This window comes from Calliphora vicina, chromosome 1 (assembly GCF_958450345.1).
Source record: "Calliphora vicina chromosome 1, idCalVici1.1, whole genome shotgun sequence".
NCBI classification, from domain to species: Eukaryota; Metazoa; Arthropoda; class Insecta; order Diptera; family Calliphoridae; genus Calliphora; species Calliphora vicina.
Window position 1 is genome coordinate 15,360,552 of NC_088780.1, and position 26,185 is coordinate 15,386,736.

Consider the following 26,185-nt stretch of genomic DNA (forward strand, 5'->3'; position numbering starts at 1 on the left):
GTTGAAAACCTGACAACAAATTTAACTTTAAAAATTAAGCTTTCTATGAATAAAATCTTTAAATAGAGTCTGAAAATGTATTTAAATCATCTAGAAAACCTGCAATGAAAGCTTTTTCAAAACAAATTTTACAAGTTCTTTTAACTAGTGAAAGTTTAAAAATATTGTCTACCACTTCACCACATTCGCTTATTTGCAAAAAATTATAAATCGTTTATAACTAAAACAAAATAAAACGTAATTAAAATTAGTTCAAAAACCCCCTAAGCTAGCAATAAGTAAAAATATTTTATAAGTTCCAAAAGAAAAGCTCACTAAGCCTATTATCAATATTAGATTTAAAAAAAAAAGATTCTAAATTTTATTTTTAACATTTTCTTTTCTATTTTGTTTATTTTTATGTTGATTTCAAAACAAAACTGCTTCTACACCACAAAACTACTACACACTACACTTTGAAACTACAACACAAAAACTACACTTTTCCCCAAAACAAACCAGATGTTTAAACCCTGTACCACAAAAACTTCCATCATCAATCGGTCTTTTGATGAAATGGGCAATTTATTGTGGCAACAAGAGGCGGCCGAATTTGTAGAACAATTTCCCCAGCGTAGAAGACCCCAAAATGCAGCTTTGCTGTTACGCCAAAGTGCCTCAGCTGGCACTTTGTATCGTAAACCAGAAACTGTGGTGCCCATTTTGAATAAACGAGCCAGTGGTGGTGAACTGTTGACACCCCAACAAAGACATCAACGTGATTTGTTTAGTGGCGATTTGGGCATACCCGATGTCAACACTCATGTGGGTAGTATGGTGCATACTTTCGAAAATCTGGCCCTGCAACGGCGCATAGCTGAAAGAAAACGGGAACAGCAAGAACGAGAACACAGTAAGTATATCGAGGAGTTACTGGCCCTGCAGGCGGCAGCAGAGGCTCAGGCAGCTGCTACACCAGCCATTGTAGCCACCACGACAACTACCAAAAGAACCTTCATACCCTCATCTGGCACTCACAGTAACAGCAAGATTCAGCAATTAACAAAGAAAACTCATGAGTCTAGAAAAAAAATCATACAGCAGATACTGCAAAATCATCCCATGCATAAAGATGTTACTAACATACAAACCACTCTGCAACATATTAAGGGGACTCGACAGGCCTCCTCCAACTCGGAGGTCTATTATCGTAATATAGATGAGGATTATCGTAAGAATTTATTTGGTACTATTTCAAAGAGGAATATAAATCCCGTAGATCAACCACAAGTTATACACAGCAATAATTCAGATATCGAGACTTCTAGTTTTTGTGATGAAATTGTAGCACAGGCTTTCGATGAGATCTTTGAGGGCTATAGTGGTTTAGAGGATGAGGATGAGATACAAGAAGTTAAAAAATCCGATAACTTAATGCCGGATTTTGGCAAAACCTCTAATTTCCTCAATCAATACGGAAGACCGGGTTTAACGCCCAAAAAATTGCCCCCAATTTCAGTGCATAAAAAAGCGGCTGCACCCCAGCCACCTCCTACTTCCTGCTGTCCCTCCTCTAGCCATTCAAAACGTAAGATTATGCCATTTTTAGAAAATAAACACAGATCCTCCACCATACACAATCTTTTTGAACGTCTTAAGACTCCCCCTAATAAAGCTCTCACTTCCCACAAACTAAATAAGACCTCCTCCGATACCTTACTCAAAACTTCACCCAATTTCTCTAATAGCTCCCAATTTCTGCACAAATTCCCCGCCCATTTACATCTTAATCGTGAGGTAGAGGGCCAAGAGAGTAGCGAACATTTAGATCAAGATTTTCTTAGAGGTTCCACTGTCTCCCAATCATTTGTCCGCCATGTAAAGCTTAACAAACCCTCCAGCAAAGGCAAAGCTCCTCCGGTACCGCTAGAAACTCAAAGTGCCAAAAGAGAATTAAAGACCAGTGAGGCTTTGAGACAGGTTTTATTATTTTCCAAAAAGTCTCGGTCATCGGGTGATATGTTACCCGATAATTATACCACCACAGTGGAGACACGTAAGTATTATCGCCGTTTAGATGACGATGTTAAGCCAGAGGCAAATGTTTCAGAAAGAAGAAAAGCTGATGGTTGTAGTGGTTTAGTTAATAAGCAGAGTTTCCCAGCGCAGCATGAGGTAGTGGAAATTTAAATGACAAAGCTAAGATGCGATGGACCAGTTAAGAGTGTAACATAAATGCTCAAATTGTTGTGCTCAATTTTCAAGAACTTAAATTTAGTTACATATATTTATATTTAAAGAACCAAAGAAGTTTAAAGAATTTCCAAATTTGAAATAGTTTAAGCATTTTAAGGAATTCCTATATGTATCTCACAAAATTATGCATTTATAAGCATTTAATTATTTGTAAATTAATTTAACTAATCAATGATAGTAATGCACAGTTATTAAAAAGATGTAAAATTATAAAAAAAATCATGATCACTCAACTGAAGATTGTGTTCAAATGTCTAAATCATGGAATCCATATTAGCCATAAATATCTATATCATCTGAATGCTAAATGCTGAGTATGGGCCTTAAGATATCTGGTTCTTTATCTATCATAGCTGAGTAATGAAGAAGAAATATTGCACTGTTTCAACCTCTTCTTTGTTCAGACAACTTCTACAAATAAAAAGTGGACCCAAAACAAGTATGTTAATGTGACTGCCTTGGCAGACTTCTTAAAAGCACATCCTATTATCCGAATTTTCCAATTTCGAATTTCGAATTTTCTATTGGAGCAAACGATGTGAATTCTTTCTAGTTTATCCGCATAATAGAGAACAATAAAAATGTGGCCGTATACTATCGGTCACATCAACTACATTTCCCTCCTTACGCAACATACGATAGTCTCTCGAACGTTTTGCACCAACAACCCAATCGATGGGTTCTTCATTCCGAAAGAAATGTCTTAGTTTGAAAATATGATTACCAATATTTTCCAACTTTTTTAAAGTACTAAGATACTCATTTCATTCCCAGTTATGATAGGCTGTCAGTAGATAATTTGAACGGGGAAATGCTGTCAGAGTTTGGTAGTTAAACTTATCACGAATCTTATTGGATGACCTTTAAAATTAGACCTCATCATCCTGGTAATGAAGTATATTAAGGTTCATAAAATCCTACTTAAATCAGTGACTTGCAATGCACTGATACATTACATAATGATCAGTCACAGCCTCCAGTCTTTCTTTTACATTTTCCGGATAAAAACTAGCATTATCCTTGAAAGTTTCATTAATTCATATCAGAAATATGCTCTGATATTCGTTAATACCAAAGCTTTTTCACCACACCATATATTGCTGAACTAATTTTCATCGCAAAAGGAGGTAATAGCTATTAGCAAATGACATTCCTCCTTTGCCTATTAAACGCCGACAGTTGTTTTTTGAATCTGCTCAAAAGTATTGCAATCTGTAAATACGAAAATAGTTTCCGATAGACGTCAGCCTTTAGAACAGTGAGGCAGACTAAGCTAATTTTAAATATATGCCGTTTTATTTGCAGTTGGCCTTTGCTTTAGATTCACATGTATGTGTTTCCTTAATATCCTAATTATTTAATATTCAGAATCCAAGAAAGCTTCTTATCAAGGGATCATCTATATTTTGAAACATTGGCAGCCAGATGTGGGATTTCTCGCAATGTTTTGTCTAACGAATGCTATTTGGGTATTGTGTCCTTCAACTAGCTTCGAACTTTCTTTTTCTTCTGCCATCCTATTCTCCAGTTGGATCATAGGGCCTCTAGTTTGGAACTTTGCTGATGAATCATATTGATAGTAGACCATTAAAAATTTCGTAAAGTTTGACCAAAATTGATATTTCTCAACAACAATGAGTCAATCCATTCGTTTGATATTATTTGAGGATACATACCGTGATAATTGTTTCTCGGGTTTTTTTCAAATTAAATATTCCTCTCCTAAAGACTTTTAAAGATCTAATCCCAATTCCGTATTATTCCAGAAGATGTCGATGCTATGTTCGAAATCTCGATTAATCAAAGCTTTCAATAGCTGACAGTTTCATTGCAAGAAAACGACATTTCAAGATGAAACAGCTTAATTATTTCTGGAAGGGTTGAAAGATTAATAAAGGCGCGTGTCAAATCGTGATCATTTTCTACCACAAACATACAAACTATTACAGAACAGCTGAAATATTTTCTTACTTGATAAAAAAGCATTGTTTGTTTGCTTTCTTTGGTTGCTTAGAGTCGACATGTTGATAATACCATACAACTCGTCAGAGATCATGTTCACTATTTGTTTCCTCAGTATTGTTTTTGTGACAGTCCCACTGTTGCTCAGAGTTCTTTCCTGGGAGATACAGCTATCGCTGTGTTGACAATCTTTGGCCGACTAAGATCGTTCCGAAGCGAAGATCAAATTGTCTTCATTTAAAGCTGCACAAACCCTCCAGGAAATGCAAAGCTCCCCCGGTACTCCTAGAACCTTAAAGTACCAAAAGAAAATTATACCACCACAGTGGAGAGTATAACTCGGGTGGTTCCGGAGCGAAGATCCAATTGTCGTGACTGTGCTAGAGTACTAAATCTAACCTGTAACATTCTAACGAATTTAATATGTTTCCTATGTCTGATTACATAATAAGCCAATCAATTTCTCCACTTTCCTCACAGCAGCTAATCTAATCTTGTCCTATCTTCACTGATGGCCCATTAATGCTGCCTTTAAATATCTCTACGATTCGTATTTTTTACTGAGTGTCTCTCGTTATATTCGTAGTATGTATGTATGTCTGAATTAGATATCACATTCGAGATTCTTTCCCGATTAAAATAGATGAAGTTAAGTGACATAAGTGCTGCTTGAAAATAGCAATAATTATGTCAATTTGCATGCCTTTTTATTATTATTATTTCAGTATTTCTTAGAGATGACCCCGAAGTCTACACCACCACAATTGATTTTCAAATCCATTTGTTCAATCTCTTGCACTGTAATTCTGTTTTTTCAGAAGATTAGTTCAGAAAATAGCAAGCCCTACATCTTTTCATGATCGTATGTTGACGATCTCCAGCTTTCAGTAGCATCTTATTGTTAGAGACTATAGACAGATAGTCTAGATAGATGGATAAATTTGTGGGGTGTGTACTATAAGAAGTACACTTCCACTGGGAGACACATAGGAACTACATGTGAAGAGAATAAATGAAATTGGAGAGAAAAAAAGTCAGGCGATATAAAGTGAAAAACCCAGAACAAAAAAAAATAAGTATATACTGGGATTCTTAGAGCCCTGTTACCTAAAATAGTCAACCTATTCCCCCGAATAAAGCCTAATATCTGGCTATATCCACCAGTTCATCATGGAATCTTTCCTAGATTCTGTAATATAGGACAGTTACACTGAATATGTTCTACAGTTTCTAGTTCCTCAATATCCACAGTTTCTAGTGACCATATCCCATTTACCAATGATGGCTCCAATTGAGCAGAGCCCGGTTATCACTCCTACTAAAGACCTGAGACTTTTCCTATACAAGTCAATTAGTGTTTTGGTTGCCTTTGCATCCAACTTTAACCAAATAGCCCTGGACAGCTTGTGATTCAGCCCACTACACCAGTATTGGTTCGTAGAGTCCCGGAATCTTTCAAAGATTAACCTATAGTATTGTCATATAGAAGGTTTAACCTCCCAGTCCTTAGTAATCTTGTCCAGATCCAAACCCTGTCTGGCCAGTTCATCTACCGTCAGATCGTCTAAGGGAACACACAAATTACTAAAACAATCTGGTTAATAGTTCCGGGGGGGTGGGGGTAAATATTAGCCCCTGTCAATCGGAATTATTCAAAGTATATTTTCAAATCGATGTGAAATTGAAATGCCATTATTTGCCTAAATTTTGTTTAGTTTTATTAAAATTTAAAATCTGTGCATTACTAATTTAAGCCATTTTAATTAATTTTATTAATAATAATAAGTCTTTATACAATTAATAATAATTTTAACTTACCACTGATGACTGATTTATTTTTGTTAATTTCACCAAAGATTTTTTTCATGTATAAATAATTTAATTTAAGAACTGTAAATAATAAAACAAAATAATTATAAAATTAATATTAATGAGAAAGAAAAAACAAATAAAGCTCAACTAAAATTTACAAGATATATTAAAAAGAAAAGTTAAACAAACTATATATAAACTATGACTGATTTTATTTGCTGAATACCAAAAACCAAAAAAAAAGATAATACAAATTGAAGAAAAAAAACTCTACTACTGAAATATAATTTTAATTAATTTTATTTACTTATTTCTTTCTTAATTAACAACAAGAAACAGCAACTTTTTTGTAGAAAATGGAAAAGAAAAAGTTGCAGCAAAATAAATTCTGAAAAATTGAGTGAAAAATCAAAAAAAAAATAAATTCCCCGCCGCCAAGAGGACAAAACGATTTTGCCATAAATTTGAAAACAAAAACCCCAAAAAAAACTTAATTTAAAATTAAAATTAAGTTTATTCGTTTAATGTTTAAATTTAAACACAATTTATTAACAATATTAATGTACAAATTAATTATTTAAAACATAAATTAAAGAAACTTCCAAATAGAAAAACCAAATAAACTAATATAAACTAATAACAACAAACAATGTTTAAAATATAAACTTTATAAAGAAACAATTTTGTTCTGCATGTTAAATTTAAGTAAAACAATGTAATAATTTATACTAGTTTAACTTAAACATTAAAAGTAATCACAGTTACAAATAAAAACCAAGACAAGAAATAATAAAAATTAACACCAAACTATCTATCTACTCCTTCTAATAACAACTGTCATGTAAAAGAAATGTCAAACTAGCAACTGTGTTTACTTTGACAACAACAAACTATATTTGTATTAAAACTCTCCCAAATTTATGTCCCCCCTACCCCAACCTTTTTCTAAACAAAATTAAGAAGCAGCAGAAACAAAAAACTCATGTTTCCCCTAAGGTAAAATTAAATTAACATTTAAATAAATAACAAAAAAAAATTATTATTATTATTATATATTGTTAACCATAAAAACAACAAATTGTTAAGTTAAAATTGAATATTATAAATTAAAACTACATTTTAACATTAAAAACCAAGTAAAAAAATACAAAAAAATAACTAATTTAACACAACAAAAAAAAAATTATTAAATATACACTAAGAGAAAAAAGGGATTAATATTTAGAAAGGAAACCAAACAGAAATCAATTTAGATAAGAGCAAAATATTAAATAAAACAAAAAACAAAAAAGGAAGTAATAATATAATTTTTTGTGCATGCAATAAAAGAATGAAAAAAAATTTAATTAAATCAAATGTTTTATTTCTAAAAAACTAAAATGGTAAGTAAAAAAAACTGTTCCCCACCCGAAAAAAAAACAATCTGACAGTTGGCAGTTTAAGGTTTTACACGAGAGAATAATTTTGTGTTCATTGTTGGATAATATTTCAAAAATAATAAAGTTTTCCCTATTCAAAAGTAGAAACATTTTAATTGTAATTTTTTTTTTTTTTTTTTGAATTTCTAAAACGATTAAAAATTTATTCGTTTCAAAAATAATCGAATGAAAATTTCTAAACGCATTTTTTAATCTGTTTAATTTTCTATGCTAATAGAAAAAATTTTACAATTTATTTGATTTCTAAAACGAATAAAATTTTATTCGTTTCAAAAATAATCGAATAAAAAACACATTTTTTATTCAGTTCGTTTCTTTATGCTAAAAATTTATATAATTTTAAAATTTTTTACGATTTATAAAACGAATAATATTTTATTCGGTTCATAAATAATCGAATAAAATATATTATAAATATTTTTTAATACAAAAATACTTCTATGCAAAAACTATTAAAGTCTTGAAATTTTATTGGAATTCTAAAACGAATGAAATCTTAATCGATTGTGAAATATTCGAATACAAATTTTTATTCGGTTGAAAAATAATGAAATAAATTTCCAAATGTATTTTTTTAATTCTGTTAATTTTTATATGGTAAAAAAATTGTAAAATTTTATTCGATTAAAACGATTAAAAATTTATTCGGTTCAAAAATGATCGTATGAAAATTTTTAAATGCATTTTTTTATTCAGTTCATTCCTTGATGCTAAAAATTTAAATAATTTTTTAAGTTTTTTCGATTTCTAAAACGAATAAAATTTTATTTGGTTTAAAAATAATCGAATAAATTTGATTTTCAATATTTTTTAATAAAAAAATATTTCTATGCTAAAACTATTTAAATGTTAATATTTTATTGGATTTCTAAAACGAATAAAATATTAATCGGTTGCGAAATATTCGAATAAAAATGTTTATTCGGTTGAAAATAATCGAAATAAAACATCTTAGTGTAATTTTAATTTTTCTATGATAAAAAAAAGTACAAATTTAAAATTTTTTTTTCGGATTCGTAAACGAATAACATTTTATTCTGTTCAAAAATAATCAAATGAATATTTCTAAGTGTATTTTCTGATTCTGTTAATTTTTCTATACTAAAAAATGGTAAACTATTAAAAATGTATTTCACTTCGAAAACGAATAAAATTTTATTCGGTTCATAAATAATCGAATAAATTTGATTTTCCTTATTTTTTATTCCCAAAATAATTTTATGCAAAAACTAAACATGGAAACATTTTATTGAATATCTAAAACGAATAAAATATTAATCGGTTGCTAAATATTCGAATGATAAATTCTATTCGGTTGAAAAGTAATAGAATAAAAATTTCTAAGTGTAGTTTTTGATTCTGTTAATTTGTCTATGCCAGAAAATGGAAAATTTTTATTTTTTATGCTACAAATTTATATAGTTTTTAAAAAAATAAAATTTTATTCGGTTCATAAATAATCGAATAAATTTGGTTTTCCTTATTTTTTAATCCAAAAATATTTCTATGCATAACTATTAAAAATTTATTTCATTTCAAAAACGAATAAAATTTTAAACGGTTCGAAAATAATCGAAAAAAAATTTTAAGATTATTTTTTTATTCTGTTAATTTTTCTATGTTAAAAAATATTCACAGTTTTAAAATTTATTCGATTTCTAAAACGAATAAAATTTTATTCGGTTCAAAATTATTCGAGTAAAATTGTGTAATAATTATTTTTTAAAATTTTGCTATGAAAAAAATGGTAAAATATTAAAGTTTCAGTAGATTTGAAAAATAATCAAATACCAATTTTTAAATTATTCGGTTCAAAAATAATCGACTACAATTTTTTAAGTGCAATTTTTTTTCTTCTCAATATTTCTATGTGGAAAAATTATAATCTTTTGAAGATTTATTTGATTTCTAAAACGAATAAAATTTTTTTCGGTTCGATAATAATCGAATAAAAATGCTTTAGTGTAGTTTTTGATTCTGTTAATTTGTCTATGCCTAAAAATAGTAAAATTTTTAAAATTATTAGATTTTTAACACGAATACAATTTTATTCGATTCAAAAGTATTCGAATAAAATGTGATAGGGTTCAAAAATAATCAAAAAAAATATTTTTAAGATTATTTTTTTATTCTGTTAATTTTTCTATGTTAAAAAATATTCACAGTTTTAAAATTTATTCGATTTCTAAAACGAATAAAATTTGTATTCGTTTTAAAAATAATCGAATAATCGTTTCAAAAATAATTTTTAATAAAATTTTTCTACACTAAAAAATGGTAAACTTTTAAAAATTGATTGGATTTCTAAAACGAATAAATTTGTATTCGTTTCAAAAATAATCGAATAAATATTTCTAAGTGTAGTTTTTGATTCTGTTAATTATAATTTATATATTCCGTAAATTTTTCAATGCTAAAAATAAATTTTAAAAATTTATTCGATTTCTAAAACGAATAAAATTTCGGTTCAAAATTATTCGAATAAAATTGTGTAATAATTATTTTTTAAAATTTTGGTATGAAAAAAATGTTAAAGTTTCAGTAGATTTGAAAAATAATCGAATGACCAATTCTTAAATTATTCGGTTCAAAAATAATCGACTAAAATTTTTTAAGTGCAATTTTTTTTCTTCTCAATATTTCTATGTGGAAAAATTATAATCTTTTGAAGATTTATTTGATTTCAAAAACGAATAGAATTTTATTCGGTTCGATAGTAATCGAATAAAAACGCCTTAGTGTAGTTTTTGATTATGTTAATTTTTCTATGCAAAAAAAATAGTAAAATTTTTAAAATTATTCGATTTTTAACACGAATACAATTTAATTCGATTCAAAAGTATTCGAATAAAATAGTTTAGTCATATTTTTTTATTCTTCAAATACTTGTATGCTTAAAATCAGGGTTTAATATTCAGCACCAAAATAAATAGCCTCATGTAACGACTGAACTGAAAAAAGTTTAAGTCTTCAATTTCAACAATTTGCTTACTGAAAATAGTTGACTGTGCACACACATTACAACAGCAAGCAGCAATCGATTTTGTTTTTTTCCAGCAGCCAAACGAATCAGCAGCCGCCATGTTTCAGTTTTCAACTCTACCGAACTGATTACACGACTTCAGCAGCAAAAACATTTCTGTGTGTGCTGCTTACGCATTGTCAGTTTCGAGTTTTGTTTTTCGTACTACGCAGCGTAACAAAAACTGCTAGCTCGACTGAATAGTACGACTGGCTAGTTTGGCTGGTTGGTTAGAATTTGTTTTTGTATACACTTTGTGAAGCTATGGTTTTTGTGTTTACATTTCACAGAGAAAATTTAAGTATTGTTATTGTTAATAGAGATAAATGCAAAATTCTTGTTTTTTTCAGAAAAAAATTTAATATGCATATATATATTCGATTAACATTAAATTTGATTTCATTACATTTATAAATTTCATAATTTTTCATTATTAAAAATTAAATTAATAAATAAAATTACTACATATCGATGGCTTAATATAAAAAAGGCGTAACTCGATTTTTTGTTAATTTACTGGAGAAGGAAAAAACTTAATAAAATCCATAAAATTTTAGACACAAGAAAAGTTTTAATGCAATTTTGAATAAGAAGACACTTTACATTTTATTTCTCATTTAAAATATATTTATTTTTATTTCAATGAAGTTATTTAATATACCCTTTTTACATTGATATTTTTGAAAAAAAAATTAGTTACGCCTTTTTATATTAAGCCAACGATATGTATATTTTCATGTCTATTTTCAATATATACAACTTTGCTTCAGCCACAAAAGAGATATTCCGTACGGTATACGAGATATAACCGTGCTAAAATATAGAAAAAGTGATAAAAATCCACCTTGAGCAGCCAACTTGACAAAACTAATGATACAGAAGTCCTTATTTTTGGGGCTACTTTCACGTGCAATTGTCAGAATTGAGTCCCAAAGCAATGGACTGAAAAATGTTGTACTGTGTTAGTCAATATAAAATATAATAAAAAAATATCAATAATTATACCCTACACCACCATAGTGGGGATGTTTGTAACGCCCAAAAATATTAGTCTAACACCCACCTTAAAGTATACCGATCGACTTAGAATCACTTTCTGAGTCGATTATACGATGTCCGTCCGTCCGTCCGTCTGGTTGGCTGGCTGGCCATGTAAACCTTGTGCGCAGAGTACAGGTCGCAATTTGAAGATATTTCGATCAAATTTGGTACATATTACTTTTTCGGCCCAAGGACCAAGCCTATTGAAACTGGCTGAAATCGGTCCATTATTTCACCTAGCCCCCATACAAATGTCCCCTCGAAATTGGACTTTATCGGTCATAAATGTTTAATTTATCTATGTATCTACACAAATTTCGCTCCAAATAAGTTTTATATATACAAAATTCATGTCACCAAATTTTGTTACGATCGGTCCATAATTAGTCATAGCTCCCATACAGAACCGCTTCCGAAAATCACTTTAACGTGCATAAATCGCTTAAAAATGTTGGTATACACACAAAATTCAACATTGTTAACTTTAATATAGACATAAATCACACGACCTAATTTTATGGTGATCGGTCCATAATTGGTCATAGCTCCCATATAAGGCCCACTTCCGAAAATCACTCGAAAATATAAATTATTGATATTTTAAAAGAAAAATATTTTTAATCATTTACTTGGTGTAGGGTATTATATGGTCGGGCTTGACCGACCATACTTTCTTACTTGTTTTTTATTCTAAATTTATTAATTAATAATTTTATTAAATTTATTTTTTAGTATTTTTAATTAAGATATAATAAATATAAGAATTTCCTATTTATTTCTATTAACAATAATAACATTTAAATTTCCTCTGTGATATGTAAACATAAAAACCAAAAAATCATACGATTCAACCTAGCTTCATAAAGTGTGTGTTGTTGTACACACATTTTATACCACCAGCCAAACTAGCCAGTCGTACTATTCAGTCGAGCTAGCAGTTTTTGTTACGCTGCGTAGTACGAAAAACAAAACTCGAAACTGACAATGCGTAAGCAGCACACACAGAAATGTTTTTGCTGCTGAAGTCGTGTAATCAGTTCTGTAGAGTTGAATACTGAAACATGGCGGCTGCTGATTCGTTTGGCTGCTGGAAAAAAACAAAATCGATTGCTGCTTGCTGTTGTAATGTGTGTGCACAGTCAACTGTTTTCAGTAACCATGTGATCAAAAACTGAAACTAGTTACTTTTTTTTAAGCATGAGACTGTAAAAAGTCAACTATTCAGTAAAATGCGACTGCTTTTAGTAGTTCTTCGAAACCCTGCTTAAAATGACCAGTTTCTAGCAAAATCAAAAAAAAAACAAGTAAGAGAGCTATATTCGGCTGTGCCGAATCTTCACCAAATTATACTTTAAAATAATTTTTTTTAAATATTTTTAGGTAAACAAAATTTAATTTTTTTTTATTGTTTTAAAAAATTTTTTTTTTTTTTAAATAGTTTTTTAATTTTTTTTAAAAATTTTTTTTCAAAATTTTTTTTTTTAGTTTTTATTTTTTTTTTGAAAAAAAATGTATGACAAAAAAAATTTTTGATGAAAAAAAAATTCGGGTTAAAAAATATTGTAGGTCCAACGTACTATAGCCTTATCTACATCGTTGGAATGGACTTTGAAATATCTATCATTAGATATCCATATTGTCTATATTAATCCAGATATAGATCAAAAATAGGTCAAAAATCGAGGTTGTCCCGGTTTTATGCTCATATCTCCGTTATTTGTGGACCGATTTTTCTGATTTTAAATAGCAAACTTATCGAAAGCATATCTGACAGAATTATTGAAGATTTGGATCCTGAAGATATCTGGGGTCTTCAGAAAATTGACTTCAACAGACAGACATGGCTTAATCGACTCCGCTATCTATAAGGATCCAGAATATACAGTGGTGGCCACCAATTTAAGACAAATACTTGAATTTTTTTCATCAACTGAATTTTAAGTGCGATAGAGCCAAAATAAAAGGACCTCTAAGGGTATGAAATTTATTATTAATGTTTCTAGTTTCTGAAAAATGTTTGGAAAAATCGGTAAAACATATATGGACAAAGATATGTGGAAATACGTTGACCCACCTCAGCGAACATCCGCTGTTAATAACATGATATGTCCGAAACTAATGGAACTAAAAATACGAAATTTGGTCCGAATATTTTATAATAATAAAAATATAATGATATAAATGTGAGAAAATATGTTTATTTAAAAAAAAAATTTTTTGGTCAAGTTGTAGAAAAATTTTATGTGTTCGTGGTGAATATGTATGAATTGACACAGTCGAATAAAACACACTTGTGTGTTAAAACAGTCCTCATGCATACATATTTGTGGAAATATTTGAAAAAATAATTGACAATCACGTGGAATTCAGCAAACAATTTTTGTCTTAAATTCCTGGCCACCACTGTATATACTTTATAGGGTCGGAAATGAAAAATGTAGAAATTACAAACCTTCTCACGAAGGTGAAGGGTATAAAAATGTTGCGTAAATTTTGGCACACGCTTTATATTATAAAATAACTGCAATTACCGTTATCGTTACCGAAATAATCCATATTATTGTTATCGTTACCATTGAACCATTTCAAATTGATAGCCAAGCTTGATAAAAACTAAAAACGTCTATAATTCTGTAAATACTAAAACTGCTTATTTTAAGAAAATAAACACAGTCTGTGATCACTTCTATTTTTATCATAACAATCTGTGGCCACCTACACTATTTTAACAAATACATATACATATGTACAAATACATCAAGAAGTAAAAAAGGACACTGACAAACGGACAGACATCGCTATATTAACTGAGAAACATGCCGGGTGGAATAATTCAACACAAATGCATAATCTTCTCCACACCTAGGTGGTGTACCACAATTTTTAATAAAAACTATAATTAATTCTAATATTAAACATAAAAACACAAATTACCTGTAACTGGCAAATTTTTCTGGCCAATTTTCTTTTCATCTCTTTTTATTATTACAATTATTTGTTTCAACACAATTACTACACAATAAACACTTTACACTTATGTATGTTCACTTTAGTAACGTTTTTTTTATTTAAAATGGGTTTGAATTTCCACTTAAACACTTTTAATTGCTAAACTATAAGAAAGTCACTGGTAACGCGGCGCGCCATTTTTATTAACTAAAATAAATTGAAGCTGAATGTCACTCACTGAACGTACGCTTTTGTTTACTGTCATTACACGGGACAAAAGTTTCTGACTGGAGTAAATAAAAGGGGTTTCTTTAGTATATTATAGAAGTCATCACATATTAAGCATATTTTCTCAAAAATAAACAATATTTACAGAGACGTTTTTAATTTCTATTGATTTTTTAATGTAAAACTTTAGTTTTTTATAAAAACTAAATTACAAATTGAGCTTTTTTTTCTCCAACGAGCTTTAAACAAATTTTAGCATAAAAACTATGTTAGAAAGTAGAGGTAACCCCAGATTATGTTGAACTAAAGCGGGTATATTAACGTATCAATCATGTATGTAAGTTATTTGGTGGCTTCAGAAAGTTGATTTTAAAAGACGAACAAAGTTATAACGACTTCGCTATTAGCTTTTTTTTGAAACATTTGTACAATATGAATTCTTCAAAGTATTGGCCATTGTTAGCTATGACCTTTTCCCATCTTGCTAGCATTACATAGATTCCGCGCTAAAAGAACTGCTCATCTTTTAAGGTCAAGAACGAATCAAGCTAATTTCGGATACTTTGTTTTGAAGTGAAGCGTATCCCAGAGAGAGCATTCTGCAACGATCGAAACAAATAGCGGTCGGACGGGGCAAGGTCTGGACTATAAGGCGGGTGAGGCTAAACTTCCCAACCACTTCATTCTAAATATTGCAACATGCGGCCGAATGTTGTCATGATAGAATATTACAGTTTCATGTCTGGCCGCATATTCTGGTCGTTAATATTTTGGACCTTTTACTCCCACCAAATACAGAGCATTACCTTAGCGCCATGGATATTTGCCTTTGGTGTCGATTCGGCTGGGTTATCGTTATGCATCCATTTTTCATCGCAATTAATGATTCGGTGCAAAAATTATTTTCTTTTATAGCGTTAAAGCAGCATTTCAGATATACAAAATCGTTTTTCAGGATTTCTCAGCTTCAATTCATATGTTACCCAATTTCCAGTTAATTTAAATTATTAGCTTTTATTTATAAGTTTCACACTAACACACACTTTAAACAATAATTTAGCTCTATTTTCACTTCAATAAACCTTTATTTATAACAATTATTTAATAATTTCTTTAAAGAAATAAAAAAAAAAAACAAATAAAAACGTTACTAATTTTCATACATCTGGCCACCTAGCGGTGAGTAGCTACAACTAAAAATCTCAAACTATTATTGTCATCTCTAACAAAAATGCAGTGCTGGCAACTTTGCCCTCACACCAATAACAACAACAACTACAACACTAATGTGAAAGTGTCACTAAAAGAGATGACATGAAAAAAAAGAAGAGCACAGAGAAAAACGAAAAAAAAATATGTGAAAAAGTCAGAATTTAGCCACAGAAAAACACAAACTGATGGAAAAACATATTGTTATTAAAGAAAAGGGACTAAATCCTAAATAAATATTATTAAATATAATAAAAACAAATGTAGAAAATTCTACAAATAGCTAAGAAAACAATAGTTATTGTATAAAAACCAAGCAAAAGAGGTAAACAAAAATGTTGTGAAAAATCGGAACATTTAATTAACCAGATTGAAAATGGGGGAAAAGAAGTTTGCTCGAAAAAGAAACAAGTGATAGGAAAAAAAAGCGTGTACAATTTCTAATGCAAACTCCAAACATATTTTCTCCTGTAACGTTTAGGGGTGAGAGGGCAACGAAAAGTTAAAAGTGTTTAAACATAATTTGTTAAGTTATACATTGAATAATATTAATTGTTGGTGGATAAAAACAATTGAAATATAAAATTTCAATAATTGTTAAAACAAGTGTCACATACAGATATTTGGTGTTTTGTTTTGATCGTTTGCAACGGGCTTGTGTAGAGAAAATTGGTTTCCGCTCCACCTAATGTGGGGGAGTTGCTTATAAAATGTACAAGCATGTTTTTTTTTTTAATTTTATATTTTTTCTTCAAATGTCCCCCTATTTATTTATTTCATTTACTTTTTTAATTAGTTCAATTGTTAGTTATTTGTGTGTATAATATATCTAATGTTTTCTGTTGTTGTTTTTTTTTATTTATTTTTCCTTATTTTGGTTTGTTTAGTGCTGAGCATATTTAAGGTGCATTATGGCGGTTAAGGTGCAATTCCAAATTGGCCATTCTTCAAAGTTACGCACCAAGAAGACTGTTGAGGGTTTCACCCATGACTGGGAGCTATATGTTAAGGGAGTCCAACAGGCCGATATAAGTGCATTTGTGGAAAAGATTATTTTCAATTTACATGAATCGTTTCAAAAGCCCAAAAGAGGTAAGTGTAATAACATTGTTTGGTGTAAGATTAAGTTTAATTTTTATAATTATTATATGTATTAAATAAGGTTGTGAAATAAATTTTTAGCAGTTGTAAAAGAAAATAGTTTATATTTTGTAACAATTTGTTTTATAGAATTCAAGATAGGCTGGTATATCCTTAACTGAGACACTCTGCGGGATATTTTGGGAAAATTTGTTAAAAAATCATGGTTTTTCATTGATTGCTAGGTACCAAACATGTTTACAAGAAATAGTACAGTAGAAAACATCTGCTGCATAAAATTTTAAAACAATTTGGAAAATTTATTTTCAAAAACATATGGACTGTTATTCTTTATCTAACAAACATAATGATTTAAAAATCTTTGCCTATACATATTTGCAAATTTAGGTAACTAAAAGAAACAATTGTAGTTCTTTGCTAAGCTCTCAACACTCCGTTTTGTCAAACAAAAACAAGTAAAAAATTATAGTCGATGAAGCCCGACCATACCCTACACCAAGTAAAAATAAGCAAAAACCTTTTTCTTGTGAAATTTCAATATGTAATTTAGTGTTTATCATACGATTTTTATTTCCGAAACAAATGAAGTAAAAAGTATTATACGACAAATGACTTAATTTTAGGAAATATTTAAAGAAAACATAAAAAGTTTGTGGCGATTTTATACAATTCCTCCGTAAAAATAATAGATACAGTACATCTAAATAGAATTTGTTTTCAATAATGTTTGAAGTCTCAAAATACTTAAAAGTAAAACACAAAAGACTAGAAATTTACATAGATTTCTCAGTGATTTAAAGATTTTAAGATTAAAAAAATCAAATAAAATCTCTTGTACGCCACTTGAATTTAATTTGAGCATCCACAACTTGTCACATTGTACCACTGGACATATAATATCATGGCCAGAATCTTGAAGTAGGCAACAGAAAAAACATTTTTGTTCCACATGAATTTAATGACATTAAATATATTCACCCATATCGTGGTTGGCGTAAACGTCATACGCCTACGACTGTTTCGTACTAGATTAAAGATAAAATGCAAACTTGTTCTTTAATCTAGTACGAAACTGTCGTAGGCGTAAGACGTTTACGCCTACGACAGTTTCGCCCTTATCGCGTTTACGCCAACCACGATAAGGGTGATTAAGAAATTATTAAAAATCGTTTACCAGTATGAAATATTCTACATAGTCGAACGATTTTGAAAGCTATCTGAAAACGAATTGTAAAAAGTCACCGCGAAACTCTAGATCTATTGGGTGTATGACTTGAAAATGCGGTATTTACAATAGATGGTGTATTTTTCTGAACGCGGTTTTTGTTTTTAATAACAAGGGTACATATCTGTCATTTATTCTCACTTAGTTATTCAGCAACAATGTCGAATGTATCAACAAAGTGTCATAGGCGGGAAGTACTTGCTCACCGAAGCTTATGGTTAATGTGTTCCATCGGTTTCAACGTGCTAAAGATGTGCGGTTGAACTGGTGACTTTGACACGGAAGACAAAGATCGCCCAGGCCAGCCAAAAAGTTTGAAAACCAAGAATTGGTTGCCTTGCTCCATGAAGATTGTTGTAAAACTTAACAAGAGCTTGCAAAATCATTGATAGCTACTCAAGCAGCAATTTCAAAACGTACCCTACTAATTGAAGCCGATAGAACTTGAACGAAGATTTTGCATGTCCGAAATGATGCTTGAATGCTATAAAAGAAAATCATTTTTATACCGAAACACTACTTGCGATGAAAACCCGAAACGTATCAACACCAAAGCCAAATATCCATAGCTCTAAGGTAATTCTCTGTATTTGATGGTACCAAAAGGATCCTATCTATTATGAGTTGCTGAAATCTGTCCAGCCCATCACATGGAACCTGTACCGAACGCAACTGATTAGTTTGAAACGAGCATTTGCCGAAAAACGTCCAGACATAAAACCATTATATTCCATCAAAACAACACTCGGCCACATTATGCAATACCTGTTAAAATCTATTTAGAATGAAGTTTTTGAAAAGGTTTTCCTTGCCCACCTTATAGGCAGACCTTGCACCGTCCGAATACTATTTTGTTTCGATTGATGCAGAACGCTCTCTCTGGGATACGCTTCACTTCAGAACATAGTATCCGAAAATTGGCTTGATTCGTTCTTGGCCTCAAAAGATTAGCAGTTCTTTTGGCGCCGAATCCATATGTTGCTAGAAAGATGGGAAAGGGTCATAGCTAACAATGGCCAATACTTTAAATATACATATTTATATTGTACAAATGTTTTAAAATAAAAACTAAAAATTTTAAAAAAATTTCGCATTTTATGTAAAAAACTCAATTTTCGAAATTTAAAATTTTTTATTTTTTTTTTAAGATATCCTTTGTTCAAGGACAATTTTTTTATTCAATATCCTGTGTTTGAAAGAAAAAGATTTCTTTTGAAAATATATTGAAACTACGTTGCAAAAACATTACTATGAAAAACAAGTAAGAGAGCTATATTCGGCTGTGCCGAATCTTATATACCCTTCACCAAATTATACTTCAAAATAAAAATTTTAAATATTTTTAGGTAAACAAAATGTATTTTTTTTTGCAGTTTTTTCATTTTTTGGAAAAAAAAAATTTTCGAATTGTTTTTTAAAAATTTTTTAAATTTAATTTTTTTTTTTAAATTTTAAAATTTTTATTTAACGAAAAAAACTTTTGGTGAAAAAAAAAATCGGGTTAAAAAATATTTTTTCCGATTTTGACCCATTGTAGGTCCAACTTACTATGGTTTTAGATATCCAAAGGTCTTTGAAATATCTATCATTAGATATCCATATTGACTTAGTAATCCAGATATAGGTAAAAAAAATAGTTCAAAAATCGATGTTGTCCTGGGTTTTTCCTCATATCTCAGCCATTTGTGGACCGATTTTGCTGATTTTAAACAGCAAACTTCTCGAAAGCATGTCTGAAAGAATTATTGAAGATTTGGATCGCGAAGATATCTGGGGTCTTCAGAAAATTGATTTCAACAGACTGACGGACAGACAGACGGACATGGCTTAATCAACTCCTCTATCTATAAGGATCCAGAATACATATATATACTTTATAGGCTCGGAAATGAAAAATGTAGAAATTACAAACGGAATGACAAACTTATATATACCCTTCTCACGAAGGTGAAGGGTATAATAATTGAAGCGATTGAAAAGTTATATACAATTGAAATTTTAGGGATCTTACCTATTCTTATATAAATTTTTAACTTAGGATCTCGATAAAAGACAAAATTTTTTATAACCATAAAGATCCTATTTACCAAATTTTTATCGAGGGCTTGTCGAAAATTTGTGCTTTCTTCCTTCAAACTGAATATTGAGAGAATTACAAAGATAATGTAAAAATTATAAGATTATACATTTATTGCCAGGGCAAACTGTAGTACTCTACACATTAGATTTGTAGACCAACTGCCTCAGAACATCTTCTATATTAATTATTTTTGTTCAATTATGTACTATTTTTCTCCATCTAATAAATTTTTTTTAAACAATTTCCTTATTATTTTCAGTCTGCAATAAACCACCCTATGTCATACAAGAATCCGGTTATGCCGGCTTTATTGTCTTCATAGACATCTATTTTCGCAATCGTGATGAGCCCAAAAAGGTGGAATTTAACTATGATCTAGATTTACAACAAACAGGGCCACCTCAATATCGTCACGATGTTAAAACGTTTATTTTCGATAATCCCTCGGAAGAGTATCGTCAAAAACTTCTCAAGGGGGGTGGAGTGCCAGTGTCGGGGGTGGTGGGAATACCAGCACCCACCCTTAATAACAATGTGGCTGTCATGCCACCTACAACCACCTTAAATCATTCTCCGGGTGAGGGCCATAAACAATTAATGTCAGAGGGTAAAAAACACAAGTCGCGACCAGACGATAACAGATCCAACTCGTTTGCCAGTCTCTTTGGACCACCGATAACCAAAACTACTGCAGTAGCGCCCACAACTCCCAGCTCCAAACACTCGCCGGATAATAAAGCCGCCCAGTTAGCAGCTGCTGCAACACATCAATCTTCTGCGGGCCCTGCCTTACCGGTAGTTAAGGAAAAATCTTCCAAAGATAAAGAGAAATCATCGGAAAAATCGAAAGAACGCTCGGAGAAAAAGGAAAAACATCACAAACAATCTCTCACCAGTCCCCACAAAGAAGGCCGAAGTGAATCGAAAAAGTCTGAGAGCAGTAAACATGAGAAAAGGGATAAAACGGAGGAAAAGTCTAAGAAAGATAAAAATCGCGATAAGGATAGAGATCGTGATCGCGACAAGTCAGCGGGGGTAAATAGCAACAATAGTTCAAGCAACATCAAAAAACCCTCTAGTCCTAAACAGGCCAGAGAACATAGTCCGCACAAATCTATACCTGCTACTGCGGCAGCGGTGGCTACAAACCCTAATAACACAAACACTATACCGCGGCCTTCTTCAAGCAATAGTGGCAAAATAGAAGAAGTAAAAACCTCTTCAAAATCTTCTAAAGATTCCTCGGGTGAGGGCAAATCTAAAGAATCCAAACAAAAAGAATCCTCTTCATCATCAAGTGGTAAGAAATCCAAGAAAGAGAAAAAAGACAAAGACAAGGAAAGGGATAAGGAGAAGCGCCATGAAGAGAGAGGAAAACAAAAATTGGCTGAAAGTCAACAAAGAGCGGCTGCCAAAGAAGACAACAATAAAAACAATAACACACTTAATGCAAATACAAACAACATTAATAATTTGGATACGAAAAACTCCAAAACATCTACAAATCCTTTAAACACAAATGCCCCAAATCATACAAATGATGTGGGCGGTGTGAAACCGGAAAAGTTGTCTAAACAGGATTTGTTTAAAACCAGCGATAAGACAGCTTTAACAGCCACTACAGCATCAACAGCACTGGCTCCACCGGCCCCACATACAGGCCACAACTCAACGGACAAAAAATCCTCGTCTGGCTCATCTTTAAATTCGAATTCCAACCACCCAGAGAAAGATAAACGTTCGCACAAGCACAAAAAGAAGGAAAAGAACAAGGACAAAGATAAGGATAAGGATCGCGAAAGAGACAAGGAACGTGACAAGGACAAAGACAAGGAGAGAGATAAAGACAAGGATAAGGAAAAAGAAAAAGAGGCCAAAAAAGAAAAGGAGGCCAAAGAGAAGCATTCGGAAGAAAAGTCAGCAGAAGTTTTAAACAACAACCAACAAAATGCCAATGCTACAAAAGTTTTACCCACAACACCAGCCACCACAGATAATACAGCAACAGAAGAGCCAGCTAATGCAAACGCCTCAACGGTACCCAGCTCCTCCATTACCAATGCATCTGCTTACACCACCCCCGCAGTAACCTCTTCCGCCTCCTCGTCATCATCTACTAAATCGTCTAAAAATAAAGAGAAGAAATCCAAAGATAAATCATCCTCTAAGGAAGAAAAACACAAACATAAATCAAATGACCTGGATGCTGGTGAATCTAAGGCAAAGCACCCCAAACTAAGCAGTAGCAGTAATTCCACACATACCGCTTCTTCTTCTTTGTCAACTTCCTCCTCCTCTTCAAGCGTCTCCGCCACCCTAGCAAATGCTACAATAAATCCCCCGGCTGCTATTGCGGCAGAGCCTAGCATTAAAACAACACAACCAGCCAACAATGCGGTAGACAAAAAATTAAATTTAGATTTAAGCGATACTGATAGTTTACCAGCCGCTACTATGGAGGGGGTAACTCCTCTGCCGAATGACTCCATAAAAACAACAACAAAACCATCACTGCAACCCTCCCTCGTAATCACACATTCAGACAGCTCTAATTCAAGCTTTCCCGACTTACCGCCACCCAAACAACAACAACAACAGTCTGCAGCAAAACCAGTCCCAGTCCAAGAAAGATCAAAAACTTTCACGGCTCCACCGGCCGTGGCGCCGGTTCCCTTACAATCGCCAGCCCCAAAAGAACCTCCCAAAATCGTTAAGCCTGCCGCCAAAAAGAAACCGTTGGACAAACCTCCCAAAGAAGAAGAAAGGGATAAGAAAAGACGTCGCAACTCAGTGGCGGTTAATACGTTTATCGAACCACCACTGAAGCAATTGAAAACTAAAGAACAACAAAATAAATCAATAAGAGAAAGAAGGGCCAGTATATCAGTAGAGGCTTCTACCACATTCTTGCAGCCCAGTGCTTCACCCTCTAGTACGGCGGCAGCAGCACCGTTGCCACCACCCTCTTCAGCACCATCGGCTGCTCATTCACCCGCCTTAAGTGCCACCGAGGCGGTGGGCAATGCCACCAGTGCCACGGCTAATGCCGCCACATGCAACAGTAATTCGACACCCTCGTCGACGACAAATTCATTGGGTTTGGCGCCACCACATCAACTGCCTCACGACTATCTGAGTGAATTACAGGAGTTGCATCACAAAATCATGACTCTACAAGACAATGAAGATCTCCAACATGTTGTTGAACTAATTGCGGCCACGGGCTGCTATGAGATTACAACAAAAACATTTGATTTCGATTTGTGCAAATTGGATCGTGGCACCGTTCAGCGTTTGCAAGAGTTTTTCGCTACCTCAGTTTCGTGACATAGAATTCATGTGTAAAAGAGATGATGATGATGATGATGTTGATGATTAAAGTGAGTAAGATTTTTTAAACAAAAGTTACATTTTTACTTCTTCAAAAGGTACTTTTTTAAAAAAGTATTTCTTCCAAAGGTACTTTATTAAAAGGTACATTCTTCAAAACGTACTTTCTTAAAAAAGTACTTTTTCAAAAGGTACGTTTTTAAAAAAGTACTTTTTCAAAAGTTACACTCTTAAAACAGTACTTTTTCAAAAGGTACTTGTTCAAAAGATACTTTCTTAAGAAAGTACTTGTTCAAAAGGTATTTTCTTAAAAAAGTACTTTTTCAAAAGGTACTTTCCTAAAAAGCTACTTTTTCAAATGGTACTTTCTTAAAAAAGTACTTGTTAAAAAGGTACTTTCTTAAAAGAGTACTCTTTCGAAAGGTACTTTTTTAAAAAGGTAATTTTTCAAAAGGTACTTTCTTAAAAAGGTACTTGTTCAAAAGGTACTTTCTTAAGAAAGTACTTGTGCAAAAGGTACTTTCTTTAAAAAGTTCTTTTTTAAAAGGTACTTTTTCAAAAGGTACTTTCTTAAAAAAGTACTTTTTCAAAAGGTACTTACTTAAAAAAGTACTTGGTAAAAATGTACTTTCTTAAAAAAGTACTCTTTCGAAAGGTACTTTCTTAAAAAAGTATTTTTTCAAAAGGTACTAAAAAAGTTATTTTTTAAAAGGTACTTTCTCTAAAAAGTACTTTTTCAAAAGGTACTTTCTTTAAAAAGTACTTTTTCAAAAGGTACTTTCTTAAAAAAGTTCTTTTTTAAAAGGTACTTTCTCTAAAAAGTACTTTTTCAAAAGGTACTTTCTTAAAAAGGTACTTTCTCAAAAGTATTTATTCAAAAGGTACTTTCTTAAAAAATTTCTTTTTTAAAAGGTACTTTCTCTAAAAAATACTTTTTCAAAAGGTACTTTCTTTAAAAAGTACTTTTTCAAAAGGTACTTTTCTAGAAAGTACTTATTGAAAATGTACTTTCTTTAAAAAGTACTTCTTGAAAAGGAACTATCTTTAAAAAGTACTTTTTGAAAAGATACTTTCTTTAAAAAATACTTTTTCAAAATGTACTTTTTCTAAGGTACTTTCTTAAAACGTACTTACTTTTAAAAGTACTTTTTCAAAAATGGTAATTTCTTTTAAAGGGAGTTTTTCAAAAGGTACTTCCTTTAAAAAGTACTTTTTGAAAATGTACTTTCTTTAAAAAGTACTTTTTCAAAAGGGATTTTTTTAAGAGATTAAATTAACTGCACCAAAATTCTTGATTTGTCTCCTTTACTCAATTAATATTAACAAACTTGTTTGTTTTCTCATTCCTTTCCAGATAATTTTGGTTTAAAAATTCCAATTCATTGTGTTTTTAAGGCTCTTTGGAATAATACGCAGACAGACATATTTATGCATAGAAAGTAATAAAAAATTTAATTTAAATGAAAATTTCTTAAACAAACAAAAGGTATTTTTAAACATTAAAGAAAAACAAAACAACACAAAATCAATTTAATATTAAATATTATAAATAAAATTTAAAAATATATATATTTTGTTGCACAAGATACTAAACAATAAAATAAACAAAAAATTAAAACATAAACCAACAAAGATCAATTGAAAACAATGAGTGCTTAAGTATAAAAATAATTATAATGAAATTATTTATTAATTTTTTTTTACAAAATAAAAAATAAAAATCTTGACACACCTATCCACTCCTATAAAAATGTATACCTATATAAAAGAAACACACAATATTATTATTAAAGCCCCAAATAAAACATACACATTTATTATTAAAACAAAAATGCAAAAAAAAAATAAGTAAAAACCAAATAATTGCAAAGAATATAAAACTAGATATTAAAAATATTAAACATACATAAATAAATGTAAAACAGAACAAAACAAAATATTAAAAAAAAAATATTTTAAAAATAAATGTTAAAAATATTTAAACAAACAAACAACATCTAGCATGGAAAATAGATGATTATGTTAAAACATACCCCATATTTAAACTAAGAACCTGTTTAGAATTTTTATTATGAATAAATGAAACTTATTAAGTTAAATATTTCTTTATATTAGAAAACCCTTGATCCTGCTATGCTATTTTAACTGTTTAAGAAGTTTCTTTTCTTTTTTCCTTTATATTTAGTTTATTTGCAGTATATTTTATTTTTTTTTTCTTTAGTTTTTGTATATTATTGTACAAATACACAAATTCTCATGATTTTTTAATATTTTTGTTTTCTTTATATTTTTTTATTATTATTTTCTTAACTTTATTATTACATTTAGACCTTGGAAGACTTTTGTTTATAAGTAGCTATTTTTTTTGTATTTAATTATTGACTATAATTCAGTTATTTTTCCTAATTTGCCTTAATTCTGTTATAATTTGTTTATTATTGATTTAATATATTATTTTCACATTTTATGTTGGAAAAACAGCAAAATTGTCTTATTATTTTGAATAAATTGGATTTATTTCATAAAAAAAAATAAAGTTTTTGACTTTTTTA

At 30.6% G+C, this 26,185-nt stretch overlaps 2 protein-coding genes across 2 annotated transcripts; both read left to right on the forward strand.

Moving 5' to 3' along the window:
- The first annotated feature begins 501 nt into the window (after window positions 1-501).
- On the forward strand, window positions 502-2,169 carry LOC135949260 (uncharacterized). Its single transcript, XM_065498765.1, has one exon. It carries the CDS (start codon window positions 502-504, stop codon window positions 2,167-2,169), a length of 1,668 nt encoding a protein of 555 aa, XP_065354837.1.
- Window positions 2,170-15,998: 13,829 nt separating this feature from the next.
- On the forward strand, window positions 15,999-25,769 carry ear (ENL/AF9-related). The gene is made up of 4 exons (XM_065499119.1): window positions 15,999-16,222; window positions 16,785-16,989; window positions 20,563-23,683; window positions 24,988-25,769. Exons 2-3 carry the CDS (start codon window positions 16,809-16,811, stop codon window positions 23,628-23,630), a joined length of 3,249 nt encoding a protein of 1,082 aa, XP_065355191.1. The 5' UTR covers window positions 15,999-16,222; window positions 16,785-16,808; the 3' UTR covers window positions 23,631-23,683; window positions 24,988-25,769.
- Window positions 25,770-26,185: the final 416 nt, after the last annotated feature.